Below are 15,621 nucleotides of genomic sequence, written 5' to 3' on the forward strand. Positions count from 1 at the left end.
ATTTCTGTGTTATCAGGTCTTTATGATACACAGAAGATATGACTTCCAGAAAAGGGGGGAATAAAAGGGGAGAATCCTCAAAGCTCAGTGGTATACCCTCCAAATCCACAACCACCATCAACAGCTTGGAGGCTTTTGCAGATTATGACACAAATGCACCACTACTAAGCAAACACACACCCACATGCACACATGCTGAGCTAGGGGAAGGGAAAGAGACAGCTGGAAGGGAGGAGGAGGAGGAGATGAGCCACACTGAAGTACCTCCTGTGTTACCCATCTACCTATCACCTACATGACAAAGTTACAGGTAGAAGGGATCCCAGTCCAGCTTTTGGTAGGATTTCACATAGCTTACCTTCATAACAAGCCTACCCAGTGTGTGCTACAAGAACGCATGAAGGACAGCCGCAGCGCTACGTTCCTCTCCTTTTCCCATCAATTATTAACTCTCATCTAGACTCACGTTGCTGGCTGGCGAGCTGGGAAATTTCCTTGGAGGAGCTGGGAGCTCTCCTCAGCAGCGCGCTGCGGACATCAGCAGGCTGCCACGCAGTGATGATCTTTGCAGGATTAAGCCCTGTCCCTGAATCACGCTATTGCACAACCCAAACACTATTTTCTGATCTTCAGCTGCTAACGCTGCATCTGCACTGAAAGATGGGGAACTTTGCATCTAGCTAGGAGGCTCCAGCGTAGCTCAACTGGATTTCCTCTGCTGCCCAGCGGTGAGTGGGTAAGAGTGCTCCTGCTCAGCTTTGCCAAGATGGCCAGTAAATAAACACATGGAACAATCAGAAAGTCCTCTTCAGCATCCAAGGAAGACTGGAAGTTGTGGTGGAAATGGTGATACAAGGAGCATGTCCCTTCTGGTGACTTGAGAGCAGCGTTTCACTTCCCGTGTACAAAAATAACCCGTGTAAAACAGCACTGAGGACATCAACTTAATCTGCTCCATAATCCCACGAGCATGGAAAGGTGCAGCCGTGCATGAACAGGAAAACACCTTTGCCGTTGTCCTCATAGTACCGGCCAGGAGGTGATTTTCCACGGGTCAAAATGCCCTGCAGACTCCTCACTCCCCATGCAGATCGGCTTTCTCAAGCACACAGAAAGCAAAAGGACCAGGAAAATCTTACCATGCATTTAGCTTTCTTCAGTTAGGTGCCCTTTCTTTTGTTCATTTGTTTCTCCGTATTGTTGCTGTATTTAAAAATTAGTATTTCAAGCAATAATAGTGCTCTCTACTATCGCCCTTTACCATTTACTAGATTTCTCAATAGGCTTAGCAAAATTTCTATAGATTTAGTTCATGAAAAATCAGAAAGAAAGCCTATGTAGTACAGAGTATTTCTACATGGGAAGTAAATATCACATAAACAACACAAAATACCCTTCTGAATTGTAAAATAAAATATGCACAAACCTTTTTATTTACAGAAAGACAGATTTTCCTCTCATTGGAAGGTAAAGCTCATTGGAGTATGGAATTATTCTTCCATTGCATGAATATTAAGTATTAGAGCTGCTAATGCACATTTCTCAGTTTAACTAAATCTGCTGAGCCGCAAGGCTAATCATGTAATCCTTAGGTCTCGCTTTAGGCAATTACAGCTCTGAGGATCAAGGAGGCAAGATGCAATATGGAGCCCCCCAGCCTGGCACAGTTCAGAAATAAAAGAAAACACAGCATGCACATTTATTCCCCAAGTAGCTGTGTGTTATACTCAGTGCTCTTCCCCAGCCTCCGTGCTCAACAGAAGAGAGTCTTTTCAGAGCACATGAAATTCCCACACCCTTACAGTTAAAAATAGAGAAGTGTCAACAATCCCTTCCACTTACTCGCGAAGAAGTTCTCTCTACTTACAAGAAAGAGTTCTGCAGTAAAGCCTGGAAGCAAAACATAAGAATAATCCCTTTCTCCACATGCAACCTCTGCATATATTTCGTGCACAGGAATGTTTTCTGTTATCTGACTTCCACTCCCTGGCTATCAGAGACAAAACTACAGGCTAGCATGACATCAGAGGTCAGGAAACAAGAGGCCGGGGTCTTTTCCTTTTCCTACAATGAGTAAGTAAAAGAGTACAGGGCTCACTGTAACATATTTTAGCTAAAACAAGAGCTAAGAAAAACCACACCTGCACACAAACAAAAACTGAGTGAGATCTCATACTCATTAGATCAGGAATTCTGTGGAAAATTAGCTGGAAAATCTCACCATCACTTATGCATGAAATACATACAAACAATCAGTGCCTTTAAAATAATCTCACTTGATTCTGCCTCAAAAGCCACTAATCATCACAGATAACGTTGTGTGAAACTCCCCAACACCAGCCTAGAGCAAACTACCAACTGCTGTGAAACCCACCCCTTAATAGATAGCAATTAGCAATCCATTTGCACAACCTCTTAGCTATAATTGGAGAGTATTGCTTCAATTTAAGGTAGATTGGCTATAATTAGTTTGCATTTAAAAACTAGCATATGCACTATGCTATTGATTTAAGGAAATAGTGTTTAACTTACATTCCTCCCATGCCTAGAAATCAAGAGAGAATAAGAAATAATAATAATCTGTCTGATTTTCTGGTTCAGCTGCCCTGCTCTGGAGATGATAAACCATCCCATTTAGAAAATATGTGGGAATATTGTCACAAGATAGTGAAGATACGAACCATCCCCAGTAGAAGGGTACAAGTTCTGATGGTGATTCAGTATCATCTGTAAACACCTTAAAAGTAAGATTCACATTTTCCCAAGGAAAGATGTTCTAATCAGGTGCAGCTGGGAAGTCGGCACATCAGCTGGGAGCTTGGTGTGCTTTCACTCCTTGGCATGTGAAAATGAAAATTTCTCACCTTGCTCATCTTATCGGCCTCATCAGATGATTCCAAGTCTTGCGCTTCTGCCTCCTCTGGAGCGGTCTCAACGGAGCTGTCCGGGTCACCACAAAGCGAGTGCCCTGCTGAAATTGAGATGTGTGTGAAAAGCCAACCATAATTTCCAAAATTTCAAAAAGCTGCGGGCAGCAGACATTGAGTTCCCATGGATGGCCAGGACTCATCCTGCACACAAGTAGATGCTGAATTTATGCCTGAGGCACTCACTGACCTGGTAGGACTGCCCTGTTTTGGAACAGGGACCACGTTCAACTACAGGTGTAAAAATAAACAGGTTATGGCCAGACAACACCATTTAGTTGGAAATTACAAATGCTGATTCTGAGATAAGGCTAAAATGCCATGCTGAAATTCTTGCATTTATTTTTAAGTTCCCTGCTGACAAGGAATTGCCTGCCTTTATACTTGACTGGTTTTAAATGGAAATACCAGGAAGTGAATGAGTGGGCAGTGCCAAGGAGAAAGCCTTTGGTCAGCCCTTCCTCTGAGCAAGCTGAACATAACGATTTTAAGTTGTACACCTATGCCTTAACTCCCTTCTGGAGACTACGTTCTTGATACAGATAATAACTGCTTGCAACTTTTTGTAAATAAATGGTGGATTACCTGCAAGAGGCAAAGGGATGAACAGAACTAATCCCAACCTCAGAGCTCTGTGTGTAAGTAACTTTTTTTTTCCTCCTAGGATCTCATTTTCTAACTTAAATAACGATAAGAAGCAGTATTACTATACCTTAAGCAGCCTCCACAGAAAGCAGACTTCACATACACTCAACTTCTAACTATCACAAATCATAATGAACGCTGATTAAATGAACTCTGCTATGAAATTCCTGCATGCCTGGGTTGAGCTTCAAGCCAGCGCAAAGACTTTCCAGAAGCAGAGTCCAGATGCTAATTCCTTTCAACTTTCCTCCCTCCTCCCCCCAGCCCCATTAGGAAAAGGTTTTTCATCAGTACCACTCCTGGGGTGGTACTGGGAAGGGTGTTTTCATGGTCACCCCTCCCTGCCTGCATCCTGCCACACAAAAAAAGACAGTGAATGTTCCACCAGGGATTATGCTTTTTATGCCATTATGTTTATTCTTCACATAATGCAGAAAAACATAATCAAAATTCAATGGATGCAGCAAGACAGAAAATCCCTGCTTCTTCAGAAACCAAGACTAAGCAGCCTACTTTTTTTTTTTTTTTTTTTTTTGGTCTGGAGAGGTTGTTGCTAGCATGTAACATTTAAACATTTTGGTGGAAAACTGACTCTTTTCTGCAACAGAACAGATTTTTTGCAGGCTTGTTTTGTTTTGGTTTGCTAGCCTTATCAACAGAAGCATCCCAATGGCGCACTATCTTGTTGTCAGAGCCCACTGGTCCTGCAGCCATCCTCTCTAATTCAGTCCTAGGCTGAGACATGAACTTTTTACAAGGAACAACAGTAATTTAGCACATCAGATGCAGCACCATTTCTATGTTAGTCCCATGCTGACTCTCACGTTCCTTGCTATTTTCAACTAGACATTTCAATTTAGGTAAGCCATGTAAATTTGTCTGTAAGGAGCATTTGGCTAAATAGCAATGCTGGAAGTAAAAAGGCCACAGTGACGATAACACACATCTGTTACACTGATAAATTGCAGTTAAACATGGTGTGATTTGGCCAAAAAGGCTAGAGTAGCGTGGATGGTCTATTTATTCAGCTAAAATGGCAAGCTGCTGTACAGATTTAAAAAAGAAACTCATTAACTACGTCTAGTATATTTGTTTATATTTGTACTGCTCTGAAATATGGTTCATGAAATAGAAACAATACTCTTTAAGAAATATGTTTCCTAATTGAATAAGGAGATTAAATTCTGCTGCCTCTTTGCCTCAATTGAAAAGCCACTGATCTTCTTTCATAGTTTTTATGTTAACACATAACATTGGCTCAAGAACACATCCTAGATAAGGTTCTCTACATCAAGACTGAGGGCAGTGATCCAGGTCCAAGGTTTTTGTTTCTTACAAGCTTCCAACCACCATTACAAAAAATAAAATAAAATAAATAAATAAATAAATATTTTGAAAGGCATGATTGTACAAGACTTCCACTTTTAATGGGTCTGAAAATTCAGAGAAATTGGGATTCAGAAATTCAGATATAAATTCAGAGAATATTCTGCATACTGGGATGGATCTAAATTGGACAGCAAATAAAATGAAAACAACATAAAAGGCAGTTCATAACTGAGCTTTCAGAAGACATGACTCTCTTCTGAAAAGATGAGAGCTTACCTTTTAAAAAGATGTGCATGCAGGGTATGTTTGGCAAAACAAAATCTATTCAAAGAAGTGTTTTATCTGTAAGAAGTTACATTTTCTGAGTCTCGCCCATACTTTTATGAACTTGGACTGTCATTTTTTGGGTGTTTCTACTAATGTGTAAAAAAAAATTATTAAATCCCTTATGCTATCCATTAAAAACCAAGAGTAAAATGTGCTATGTGTCATAATTCGGTTTGGGCAGTCTGTGCTCACTGCAATTAATTTTCCATTATAAGTTGTATGAAATACATCCTACAGCTGCTTCTCATCCCCAAGCCAAGGCAAATAATGTTTGTTAGGGGGGTTGGGGTTTTGCTTTTAAGCTATCACTTTTTCTTTTCCTGTATATTAAAACACCACTTAATCTGTTTCCTGCAGTATAAACACTTCTACCCAGTAGACAGCAATCTTTCACTTACGTCTTAATGAGCAGTCACACAGTGCATGTGTTTAGGGTATTTCTGATGTCTTAAGCTGCCAAAGCCAACGTCAACTTCAGCAGTTTTATCTGCTGGTTGTTAAAACACAGGCAATCGGTTCAATAATGCTGCACGTTCTCACAACAGCCTTTTAATACCTTCCAGTTACTGCCCCATTTCTGTCAGGTTCATTACATCGTTTTATTTTTGCCCTGCAAATCTTTATTTAGCTCTGCGAGGAGCTCCGAGGGGAATGCGCTCATTTCCTTCTGTAGCACCTGAGTGCTGCCCAGCAGCTACCATTTGTTAGGGACAACAACACGTGGGCTTCACTTGACATTAAGGAATGGGAAAGGGAAATCCAAAAAGCAGCAGGAAAAGGGGGTCAAATCCATGTGGCCACGAGCACAGGTGGAGGTCACGGGAGCACCCAGGTTGCCTTGGCAGTGCAATATCCGTGACATTATGACTCATGCCCATTAAATAACTTCAACTTATGGCTAGAACTAACAAAATAAAAGGAAGTCTTATGTCACCCGAGGAAAGGTGCAGGGGCTTAAATGCCTGGAGAATCACGTAAAGCTTAAGGAGCACACCAACAGTTGGCTACAATTTTCCATGGCTGCTGCTTCCCATTTGCAGAGCTGCTACCGCCTAAGATTTTAATGAGAATTCCACAGTATTTGGTACTGCTCTTAAAACCTGGCTCTCGGTGCCAGATGATTTATTTTTTTTTTAGTGCAATGGAAATAAATATTCCTAGCCAAGCTTTCTCAGCTGTGGTGCAAAGCTCAGAAGCATTTATCCTACTAACACAAGAAGCAGAATACAAATCAGAAAACCCTCCATGTTCATAATATTTGTATCTTGATGCTTTATTCCTGCATATGTGGAACTGGCAATACTGAATTTAGTCCCTTCAGTGGGAGCAACAGGGAGGTGTTAGCAAGGCCAGCCATCTGCCAGCATGTTATGCGCTGCGGGCCAGAAGCAACAACAGGCCGAGATGGCTGAAACCTTTGGCTTGTAACTCCTAGGGTGCCTCAATCTCTCAAGCAGGGTGCTTTACACATCTCAGCTCCCTACACAACACTTTGTATGTCTCATGGGAGAGGCACTGGGAAGACAACGGGGAAGCAGCTAAGGCTGGGTGGTCACCCAGGAGGGCAGCGCTGGCTCCAGCCCAGCCCTGTACTGGCTCCCCCACTGGGACTGTGCCACAAAGGGATCCCATTTCCATGTTCAGGTTGGGGTAAAACTGGGGTGCAGAGTATCTCAGGATAAACCATTACCATGCATGCTCAAAGCACGAGGTACCTGCTTTAAACAAAGGGGGACTTTGAAGTCAAAAAGGGAGTCACCTAGTGAGCAAGGGTATGGCTTCATAAGCATTTCTTCCAGCTTGGCCATGCCCTATTCATTCTTCTTCTCTTGTCCCCTTGCTTCCAAGTTATGCTGACACAGCTGTCTGTGCAGCCAGACAATAAGATGAATGGGAATATCCATTTATTCATTTATTGCTTTCTGCTGGCTTCCCTAACCTAGTTCATCGCAGGGCCACACAGGCCTTTCCTATGGGAGGAGAGCCTTGAGCCCTGACGAGGACTGCTGAAATTGAGCTTGTAATTAACCTGCTGCCTTAAGCAGCATCAAGACAGCACCGAATGGGACGTTTCTAGATCGTATTTCTGAAATTAACCAAACTGAGGGGCCTATGTCCCATGACAAAGATGTCCTCCAGCAAACCAGGTGGCGGAGGGGATGCAGAAAGCCAGCAGACCAGGCCGCGGACCCGTGCCCAGCCACTGTGGGCTCTCAGCCGGTACTGCCACGAGAGGCAACTCTGTGGGACACTGCCTGTGGCCCAGAGTGACAGAGGCAGAGATCTGTCACCTCTGCAGTCAGCCAGCAAGTGTCAGTGCTGCAGAGCACAGCCCCGTGCCCTTCCCTGCCTGCCTGCGACCGCCCCATGCAAAAGGTGCATGGCCCTCTTCTGTACTCCTTCCACTGATAACACTCAGCGGTACTGAAGGAAAAAATACAGTGATTCCTTAATTCCTTGTCAGGAAATACGGGGTGGCCCCATGACTACCCACTCCGAGTCCCAGCCAAGAAGCTTGGGAATCTGTGCTCCTGCAAGAAGTGCTGTGGAGGTCTCAGCGGCCAAAATGCTTTCACAGGGCTCACGTCTGACTTCTTAGAATTATGGTTAGCTTTGAAACACTGGAACATAAAAGAAGGAAACATCATTTTTTACATTGGGGTGTTCTGTCCCTTTGGGAAATCCCATGGAGTTGATAGCCTCACCAAGGATTCATAAAGCTGTGTTACAGCTACCCCAGTGACAGTCAACTGAGTGACCAAAGAACACCACAGGAACAACTGGGAAAAGCTGCCTTTTCTGGAAAGCTACAGAAACAAGAGCTATAAGTCTCCTATCTTTCTGCCAGAGTGCCATTGCTTCCCTTTCCATTTCAATTAGATCATAAATTGCTCAAACGTAGAAAAATCTATGCTGAATGTTATTCAGTTCAATCACTCTTTTTAGGGAAAATGCAGATTCAATGAAACTTTCCCTGCATCGATCACTTTTCTCCCTCCTCAGTTCAGGAACCTGGTCAAATAAATACCTGCACCACGCTTTGTTGCCTGTTTCGAATAAACAGGAATATTCACAGCCAGAAAAACGAGGCAGTGCTCAGGGACCCTGGGAACCAGGGGCACTGCAATTGCAGAAGTGGAAGATTCCTTCCACACTTACCGAGTTTCAGCCTGTGGTTCACGAAGCCAGCAGAGGGAGTGGCAACACAGCAAGAAGATAAAGATGACAAGCCCCACTGCTAATGAAGCGGGCATGCTTACTGCAGCTAACATGGGAAGACTCCAAACCCCAAAGCTGCAATCCCAAAACTAAGGTGCTAATAGCCACACCGCTCATTTCAACAGCAGCTCAGGTAAACTTCAGAAAAGCCAGGGATTAGCCCTCCAAATACAATTCTGGCTGAGGCAACTTCCATTAGCTTTTGCTTTTAAGAAGCTCATCTTGTGACAACAGTTCTGCACATCTCTGCTTAATTACATGCCACAGCCTCAATGGCTGCTGCAGTAAACACTGCTGGAATTGTTATCAAGCACTGAATGATAACATTATTTTTTGAACATGCTACAAAAGATATGAAATTAGTTGCTGCCTCAGGAAAATAACCCAGAAGAAATTAAGGTTACTGTTAGTCTCAGCTTGTTCTGAAATCCAAATTACTTAGCCTAAGGGTAACTGCGACAGGACCAGGACGGAATGAGAAACAGCAGCAATTCTTGGAGTGCAATGCAAGTTTGTTTCATGTTTTTATGCCATATTCTTCAGAGCACGAGTTAACTTTAGCCTCTAGTTCTCCTTTTTTTTGAACAACAAAATAATAGACTCCTTAAAAACGCTGAGCTGCTTCACATCTAGAAGATTAATATACTCATTCAGAACAGGGAAATACTTCTTTTTTTTTATCAGCTACCTTCAGCACAATGATTTATTTGGCTCTTGATTATCCCTGCAGAGCTATCCCTCACGCTAGAGGTCTCCAAAATACTGAACTATACAAAGCCTAACCCCCAGAAACTCTACCCTGGACTGCAGAAAGGTAGTGAACTGGGGGGAGACCACAAATAAATATGAATAATACTCCCCACTCCCTTTCCCAAAATATGTCCTTTATGCTTTGATCATCTGGAGGAGATGTGACCCTGTGTTTCCAGCTTTCAACCTCTCATTCCCTGGACTGAGTGGAGCAGGCTGTGGAGATGAAGCACTCCTCATGGGAAGGGGACAGAGCTCTCACTGATCCCTTCAGGCAGTAAGGAAAACAGGTTGCGGGGCTCCGGATGGAATCAGAGCTGCTCCTCCTCAACCAGATTTATGCAGGCTGCGTTAGGAGAGAAGATTGAAAGCCAGGAAAAATATTATTAGATGAAAGGAAGAAAACTCGTGGCTCTGCAAGCCTGACACGGAGCAAATTCCTAGGGGAAAGTATACATCATATCCAAGATGGATTTTTTTTTACATCAATTAGAGACCTAAAATCCAAGGTCATCTCCAGAACAGCCTGTTAAGAAATAACACAAAGAAGTACCAGCTGCCAGAGAGCTGATCTGCAGACTGTTGCCCAAACCTCTCCGTATACAAGGTGGCTGTAGAAAATGAAGCAGCTGTACGTCACACCGTATTTAACAACCGCACTGGCAGGCACTTCACTGAGGTCAGCTCCCCGAAACACGGTGCAGGCTTTGCTCACAGAAGACCTCCCACAGAGTAACAAGGCATGACCAAAGCTTCCTTAAAAACAACTTTTAAAAAAAAAAGTGACTATTTTCCATTGAAAGGATGCAATATGGTATGCCTCACACAGGAACTCTGCCCTTTGCTGTCTTCACGGGAGATGAAGAATTGCAATAGTGAAGAAGATGACAGGACATCAGCAAGATCGGTCAAGCAGACCAGGAGGTTCTGGAAAATGGATGGGTCTATAGGTGATTTATACCTGCTGGCATTCTGGCCCCGTAATGCTTCACTCCCCTGCTGAAACAGAGGCTGTACCAGTTCAGAACTGAAGAAAAAAATCTGTGTGCTATAAATAAGACATACATGTAGAATAGAAACAACTGAGCTGATTTGCCTAGCCAGCCAAACTGCCAGCAATCAACAAGGGCACAAATAAATGGGTCAGTAGGTATTTCATACTTGACTGCTCTCTACAAGAAGCTGCAGAGCGGAGACCAAAAACCTACGATGCAGTTACGGTCCCCCAAATCAAAGCATGTGCCCCTTTTTAAAATTTCACACAGATCCAGTTTGGGGTAAAAGAAAAACTGGCACAGCACAAAGCCAGAAGAACAAAGGCTTCGGTACAACATTGTGTTCTATTAAAATCTAAGTAGGGAGAAATTGATGGAGAAGATCAAAACACCTGCCTCCAAATCGCGAAGCTGGATGCAGATCGTTGCTTTCACTCCCACCTCAGGGTAAGTCATTCCAAATTAGAGCATTGGCGTTGTTTAGCTTTAAACACTGTCTTAATGTCGCTCTTCAGAGGCATATTTCATACGGCAATTACAGGCACTTTCAGAAGCTGCCATAAACACCTGCACATTTGCTGATGAGCTATTGCGCTGCTTCGTTTGGTTAAGCAAGCATTCCTACCCCTTTGAGGAGCGATGAAGGCAATTGCCACCTGATTTGCTGCACTTTGAGGGAAAGTAAATGTCAGGACTGCTCTAATTTCTTTCCGCCTGTCTCGTGAAAGAGAAACCAAAGGACCTGGCTGCAGCACACCACAAGTGCTGGACAGCTGTGCCAAGAGAAACCTGAACGGAGAAGGAAGCCCTGAAGTTAAGCCCCAATCCTGGGGAGCTCCTGAAGATGCAGGTACTCTGGGGCAGCAGGCAGTGCACAGGCTCTCTGCAGGACGTGGAATAACAAGCAGACCTTCCACGCCGCTGGGATAAATACAAAAACCTGGCTTGGGAAAAACTGCCAGAAGATCACAGATCAGACCTGAACTGAGAGCAGCACCAAGGAAGCAGGACCTACAAAGCAGCAGAGGCAGGTGGGCTGGTTTTGCTGAGATGTGTTCATCAGCCACGTCCTGTCTTCATTTCACATGGTACCCACAGCGCTGTTACTGGACAGCACAAAAAGGTTCTGCAGGCTCTGCAGATGCACTTGGCAAAGCATGCACTGCCTCTCAGCAAGGAAAAGGTCCCCTCCATGACCTAAACATTCAAAATAATGATGCAGAGCACTGACAGAGGCAGGGAAGCTGCTTATTGAGCCCAGCTCTTGAGGCCCTGTGTTACGAAGTGTGACTGCTCTGGCTTTGAAATCACCACGCTGCATAAATATGGAAGTCTCAGATCCCAGTTTTTTGCACCCAGGGCAGATGCTCCAAGGGGCAAGAGTACTCTGCAGGGATTTTACAGGAAAAGCATAGGTAAAGACAGAAGGATGGGGTCCGTGATGAATTGGTGTTACATAGGAAATGGGGACATCTTGTGGCCAGCTATCAATGTTTACAACATGAGTTTAAATTAAATGAGTTGATTTTTCAGCACAGAAGCCTAACTTGGAAAAGTTCAGTGAAAATGAAGAATGAAGAAAATGAAGAAAAACGAAGAATGTCCTTCAAAAAAATTTTAACTGCTTCTGGGAGTTTATTCCACATCTTATATGAGGCTGCTTTTATCAAGATCCTCAGAGGATATTGATATTGATGCAAAAAGCTGATTTTAAGCCTTCTTGTTTGTGCTACTCCACCTGCTATGGAATGTATCACACTCCCAGGCTTGGGGTCAGGCTTGGGGTCCATTTTCTCCATCCCCACTATGTGTTCCTGTTACCAGAACACGGACATTTTTGCTAGATCACTTTCAGTAAATACTTTCCGCAGAACAGAGCAGCACCCAGAAATGTTGAGAGGCAGGCTGTACCCACCTGACCCTTCGCAGGCAGAGATGAGTCAGCTTGGTCCTGAGTCCAAGCAAAAAAACCTTTCACTGTGGATTGTTTGCCCCTGCTCAGCATGATACTAACGCACTTACACTGCTGCTGGGTTAGCTCAAGTGTGTACCCAGAGCCACCAAAGGAGTCCCTACACTGGGTGACTGCAACAACCAGACCCATGTGTCCTGGGAAAAGGTAGACTTGAACCCTGAGAAGTGCACGAACAGCCCCTCCTGCTCCAGTTCTTATTCCAAATGCCCAAAACAAAACCGTTTCACAGATGTCAGAACGATTATTTTGACATTTATGAAACCTTTACTCTGGGGAAAATAGTAAGTATTTTGACATATTCAGAAAACATTTACTTTTTGGCTGGAAGAAAAAAATTTACCTCAATTCTGAAGAGTTTTGTTTATCTAGAAACTACTTCTTTTGGCCCATTCTATTCATTTTTCCTGAATTTTAAGTTATTCAAAAAAAAAAAAAAAAAAAGCAAACATGAACATACAATATCCTCTTCTCTTTTCAAACAGGCAAGTATGAGGAGACATAGTGCAGGAGCTTTCCTGCTACCCCAGTGCAATTCCCACCACTGCTCTCTTAAAGAGACATAATGGCTAGATCCCAAAGAGGTGGTCCTGCTCTCCCACAGCCATTTCTCTTATCCCAGCACTGACACTTGTCCTCAGCTGGTTCGGGAAGCTAAACTAGCAGCAAACAATTCACCTCTTCCAGAGTTTATTTTTCTGCAGTTCAGTTCTCTGAAAATCCCAGCGTGGAGGGCAGGAATGACTTTTCCCCCCCCCAGTGTGCTGTGGGGCCAGTTAGGTTTGGCTGTAATGTCAGCCTCTACCTTGAGGGGTTTTGAACTGTCCCTGTGAGTTATTTATGTGTCTCATCAAACACACGGGGCTCCTGGCTGATCCCAGAGAGGGTGAATGCTTAACCCTTCTTTCTTCCCTGCCCAACACATACCCTGGAGGCAAATCAGGAGTTAAAGGCACCTCTTTGTGCAGCCCAGAAGTGAGCGAGCCATCAGGTCTGTGACTTGCTGGAGGCACAGCTAGATAACGTGACACACATTCGGCGATGACATATTTCATAGCCTAACCATGTACACATTAATCCTTCATTGCTACTGTAGCTATACCTCACAGCTTCCAGAGGTCTCATTTATTATCCACGCAGCGCATTCAGTCTGCAATGCTGCTCACTTTCATCACAGAAGTACCAAATCAGTGGGACTACACCAGCACACTTTAAGTGTGAATTCTCCTCCTCCTAATTTCGACATTAAACCCAGTACCTTGGTTGCTCCCAGCAAACACCAGCGTGCTGTCACTCAAGTCAGATGGGTTTTCCAAGCGACGTGGTGGTGGCTGCATTAATTTCTGCCCTTCCTCGATCTCAGGATAGGTACGTACAGTAAGACACAGTGAAGGCTGAACAAGGACATCTTTCAGCAAAGCTGAGTCCAAATCTTCAGCAGCTTTTTTGTTAATCTCCACAATTTCATCACCAGCTTTCAGGCCTGCAACACAGAAGGGAACAGGTAAGACTTGCACAGCAATGCTTCTGTTACCCACAGACATCAAGGAGCTCAGCTGGGTATTTATAAGGTGCCAGACAGTGTTATGTCTAGACATAAAATAAACATTTATGACTGCAAATTACATTGAAATTTGATGGACTTCTGCAAGATCTGCTGTCAGGCTGGTACTCCAGTACCCATAAGAGTAAGGTGCCCAGGAAGTCCCTCAGGAGGCACTGGCAGGCACATACCCTGTCCTTCTTCACAGCACTCTGCAAGGGAACAGCTGCCGTGCAGCAAGCCATCATACAAAACAAATTCCTCATAAATAAATGGATGCTTAAGGACAGAGCCAGACTTCTCAGGCTCTGCACACAGCACAGGGGAAAGACGGAGCCGCATGAAGCATTGTGAGCTGGGTCTGCACCTCTCCTTGGGAAGCAGAGGCTCCCAATGGGCAGCCCAGCTAATCCGCTGGGATCACTATATCAGCTGTGCTGCTGGATTGGGTTGATTCTTGCTTTTAATTTCTCATACAACTGTATGCTTTTATTTGAAGTGATCACCCACTGATACACTTAGGAGGAGGGAGCACATTTCCCACTTAACCGGTGTTGGAATTCAGACAACCTCCTCTCCGGCCCTGTCCGAATTACATCCCAGCATATGGGGCTTCAAAAGGCAAATTTTAGCAGTTGGTAGGTTAGTGATGGTCTTTTCCAATCCAATTTCAGGAGCTATTTATAGCCCAGGTGCCCGAGGGAAAAGGCAACCCACAGAGGAAGCAGCTGAGTCTCGCTTGCCCCCGGGCAATGCAGCAATACGACAGACAGCGAGCAGCCCTCGGGGTCCCACAGGAGACCTGACCTTCCCCTCGGCCTCGTCTCCAAATCATAACAGCGAGATGGAACAGGCTTTAAACCCAAATAACTTCCAGCGTCACTCAGCCTACAGCTCAGTCGCTGAGGCCACACTCATCGCTGGTGGGCCCCTGCAGGCATCTCCCCGAGAGAGAGAGGATTGAAAAGCAGGTTCTGCAACAGCCACCAGAGGGACCGTTGTGGCATCCTAGTCACCATCCTGGCATTTTCATGGTGGAAAGCTGGAATTTACAGGGCCAGAAGAGCTGCTCCTTGCAGGCAAACCTAACCTTGGTGACCTGCTGTTGTAGGTGACTTGCCTTGCTGGCTGGGAAACCAGGGCAAAGGATGACTCTTGGCACCCTTCAGCGATGAGGAGAGGCCCCAATTTGACGAGCCTGAGCTGCAAGAATTGCTCAGCTGAATCCTCCAGGACAGATTACCTACCCTCATCTGAGAAAGAAACATGGAGGCTAAACAGCTCCAGCCCTCTTTAGGAAAATTGAGATCTCTCTTAAACGCATGTAATTGTGCCCAGAAACTGTAGTGCGGAGCGCAGATTCAGAAAGAATAAAATGAAATAAGTAGAACGGCTACGAAGTAAATGGACCATAAAATCATATTCAAAATGAGGACAAAACAAAGCAAGTCGAGCATTTCACATTATTTCATTTATTCTGCTCAGTGATGCCATGTCATAATAGCGGCACATTAATATGCTTGTAACCATAAACATCTCATCTAGGGCTCCATTTTACTCATTGTAATCCTTCTTTTGAATCATTTGGGATGAAGCATCATCTATATCTCACTACATTCAGGCATCGGTATAACTCCAGCAATGGCCTAGCTAATGCAGACCAAGAGAAAAAGATAAAAGCATAAATCATAAAAATAATTAGGAGAAAATAAAATTTCAGAGTTTTTCATTTGGAAAAAAAAATAAAAAAAGATTGAAGAGGAAATACTGCAACTCTTCTAGATAAATTTACTGCAGGAAATGCAGTCAAGTGCAAACATAAATGTAAATAATGCGAGGAAGAGAGAAAGAGCTTTCCTCTCTGCTAACTATGCGTATCTTGTCATAATATCCTGCCAAATCCTGTTATTACAG

General features: G+C 44.0%; 1 protein-coding gene across 13 annotated transcripts in view; it reads right to left on the reverse strand.

The window, feature by feature from the left end:
* Positions 1 to 15,621, reverse strand: part of TIAM1 (TIAM Rac1 associated GEF 1) — a 154,874-nt gene that overhangs the window by 21,433 nt on the left and 117,820 nt on the right. For 11 of the 13 annotated variants that reach the window (XM_072026333.1, XM_072026341.1, XM_072026320.1 and 8 more), the window contains 2 exons: positions 13,423 to 13,647; positions 2,865 to 2,971 (listed from right to left, as the gene is read on the reverse strand). In XM_072026333.1, coding sequence (XP_071882434.1) covers positions 2,865 to 2,971; positions 13,423 to 13,647 — 332 coding nt within the window. The remainder of the gene's footprint in view (positions 1 to 2,864; positions 2,972 to 13,422; positions 13,648 to 15,621) is intronic. The other 2 variants (XM_072026312.1, XM_027449208.3) reach the window with 1 other exon arrangement.

This window comes from Anas platyrhynchos, chromosome 1 (genome assembly GCF_047663525.1).
Source record: "Anas platyrhynchos isolate ZD024472 breed Pekin duck chromosome 1, IASCAAS_PekinDuck_T2T, whole genome shotgun sequence".
NCBI lineage: Eukaryota > Metazoa > Chordata > Aves > Anseriformes > Anatidae > Anas > Anas platyrhynchos.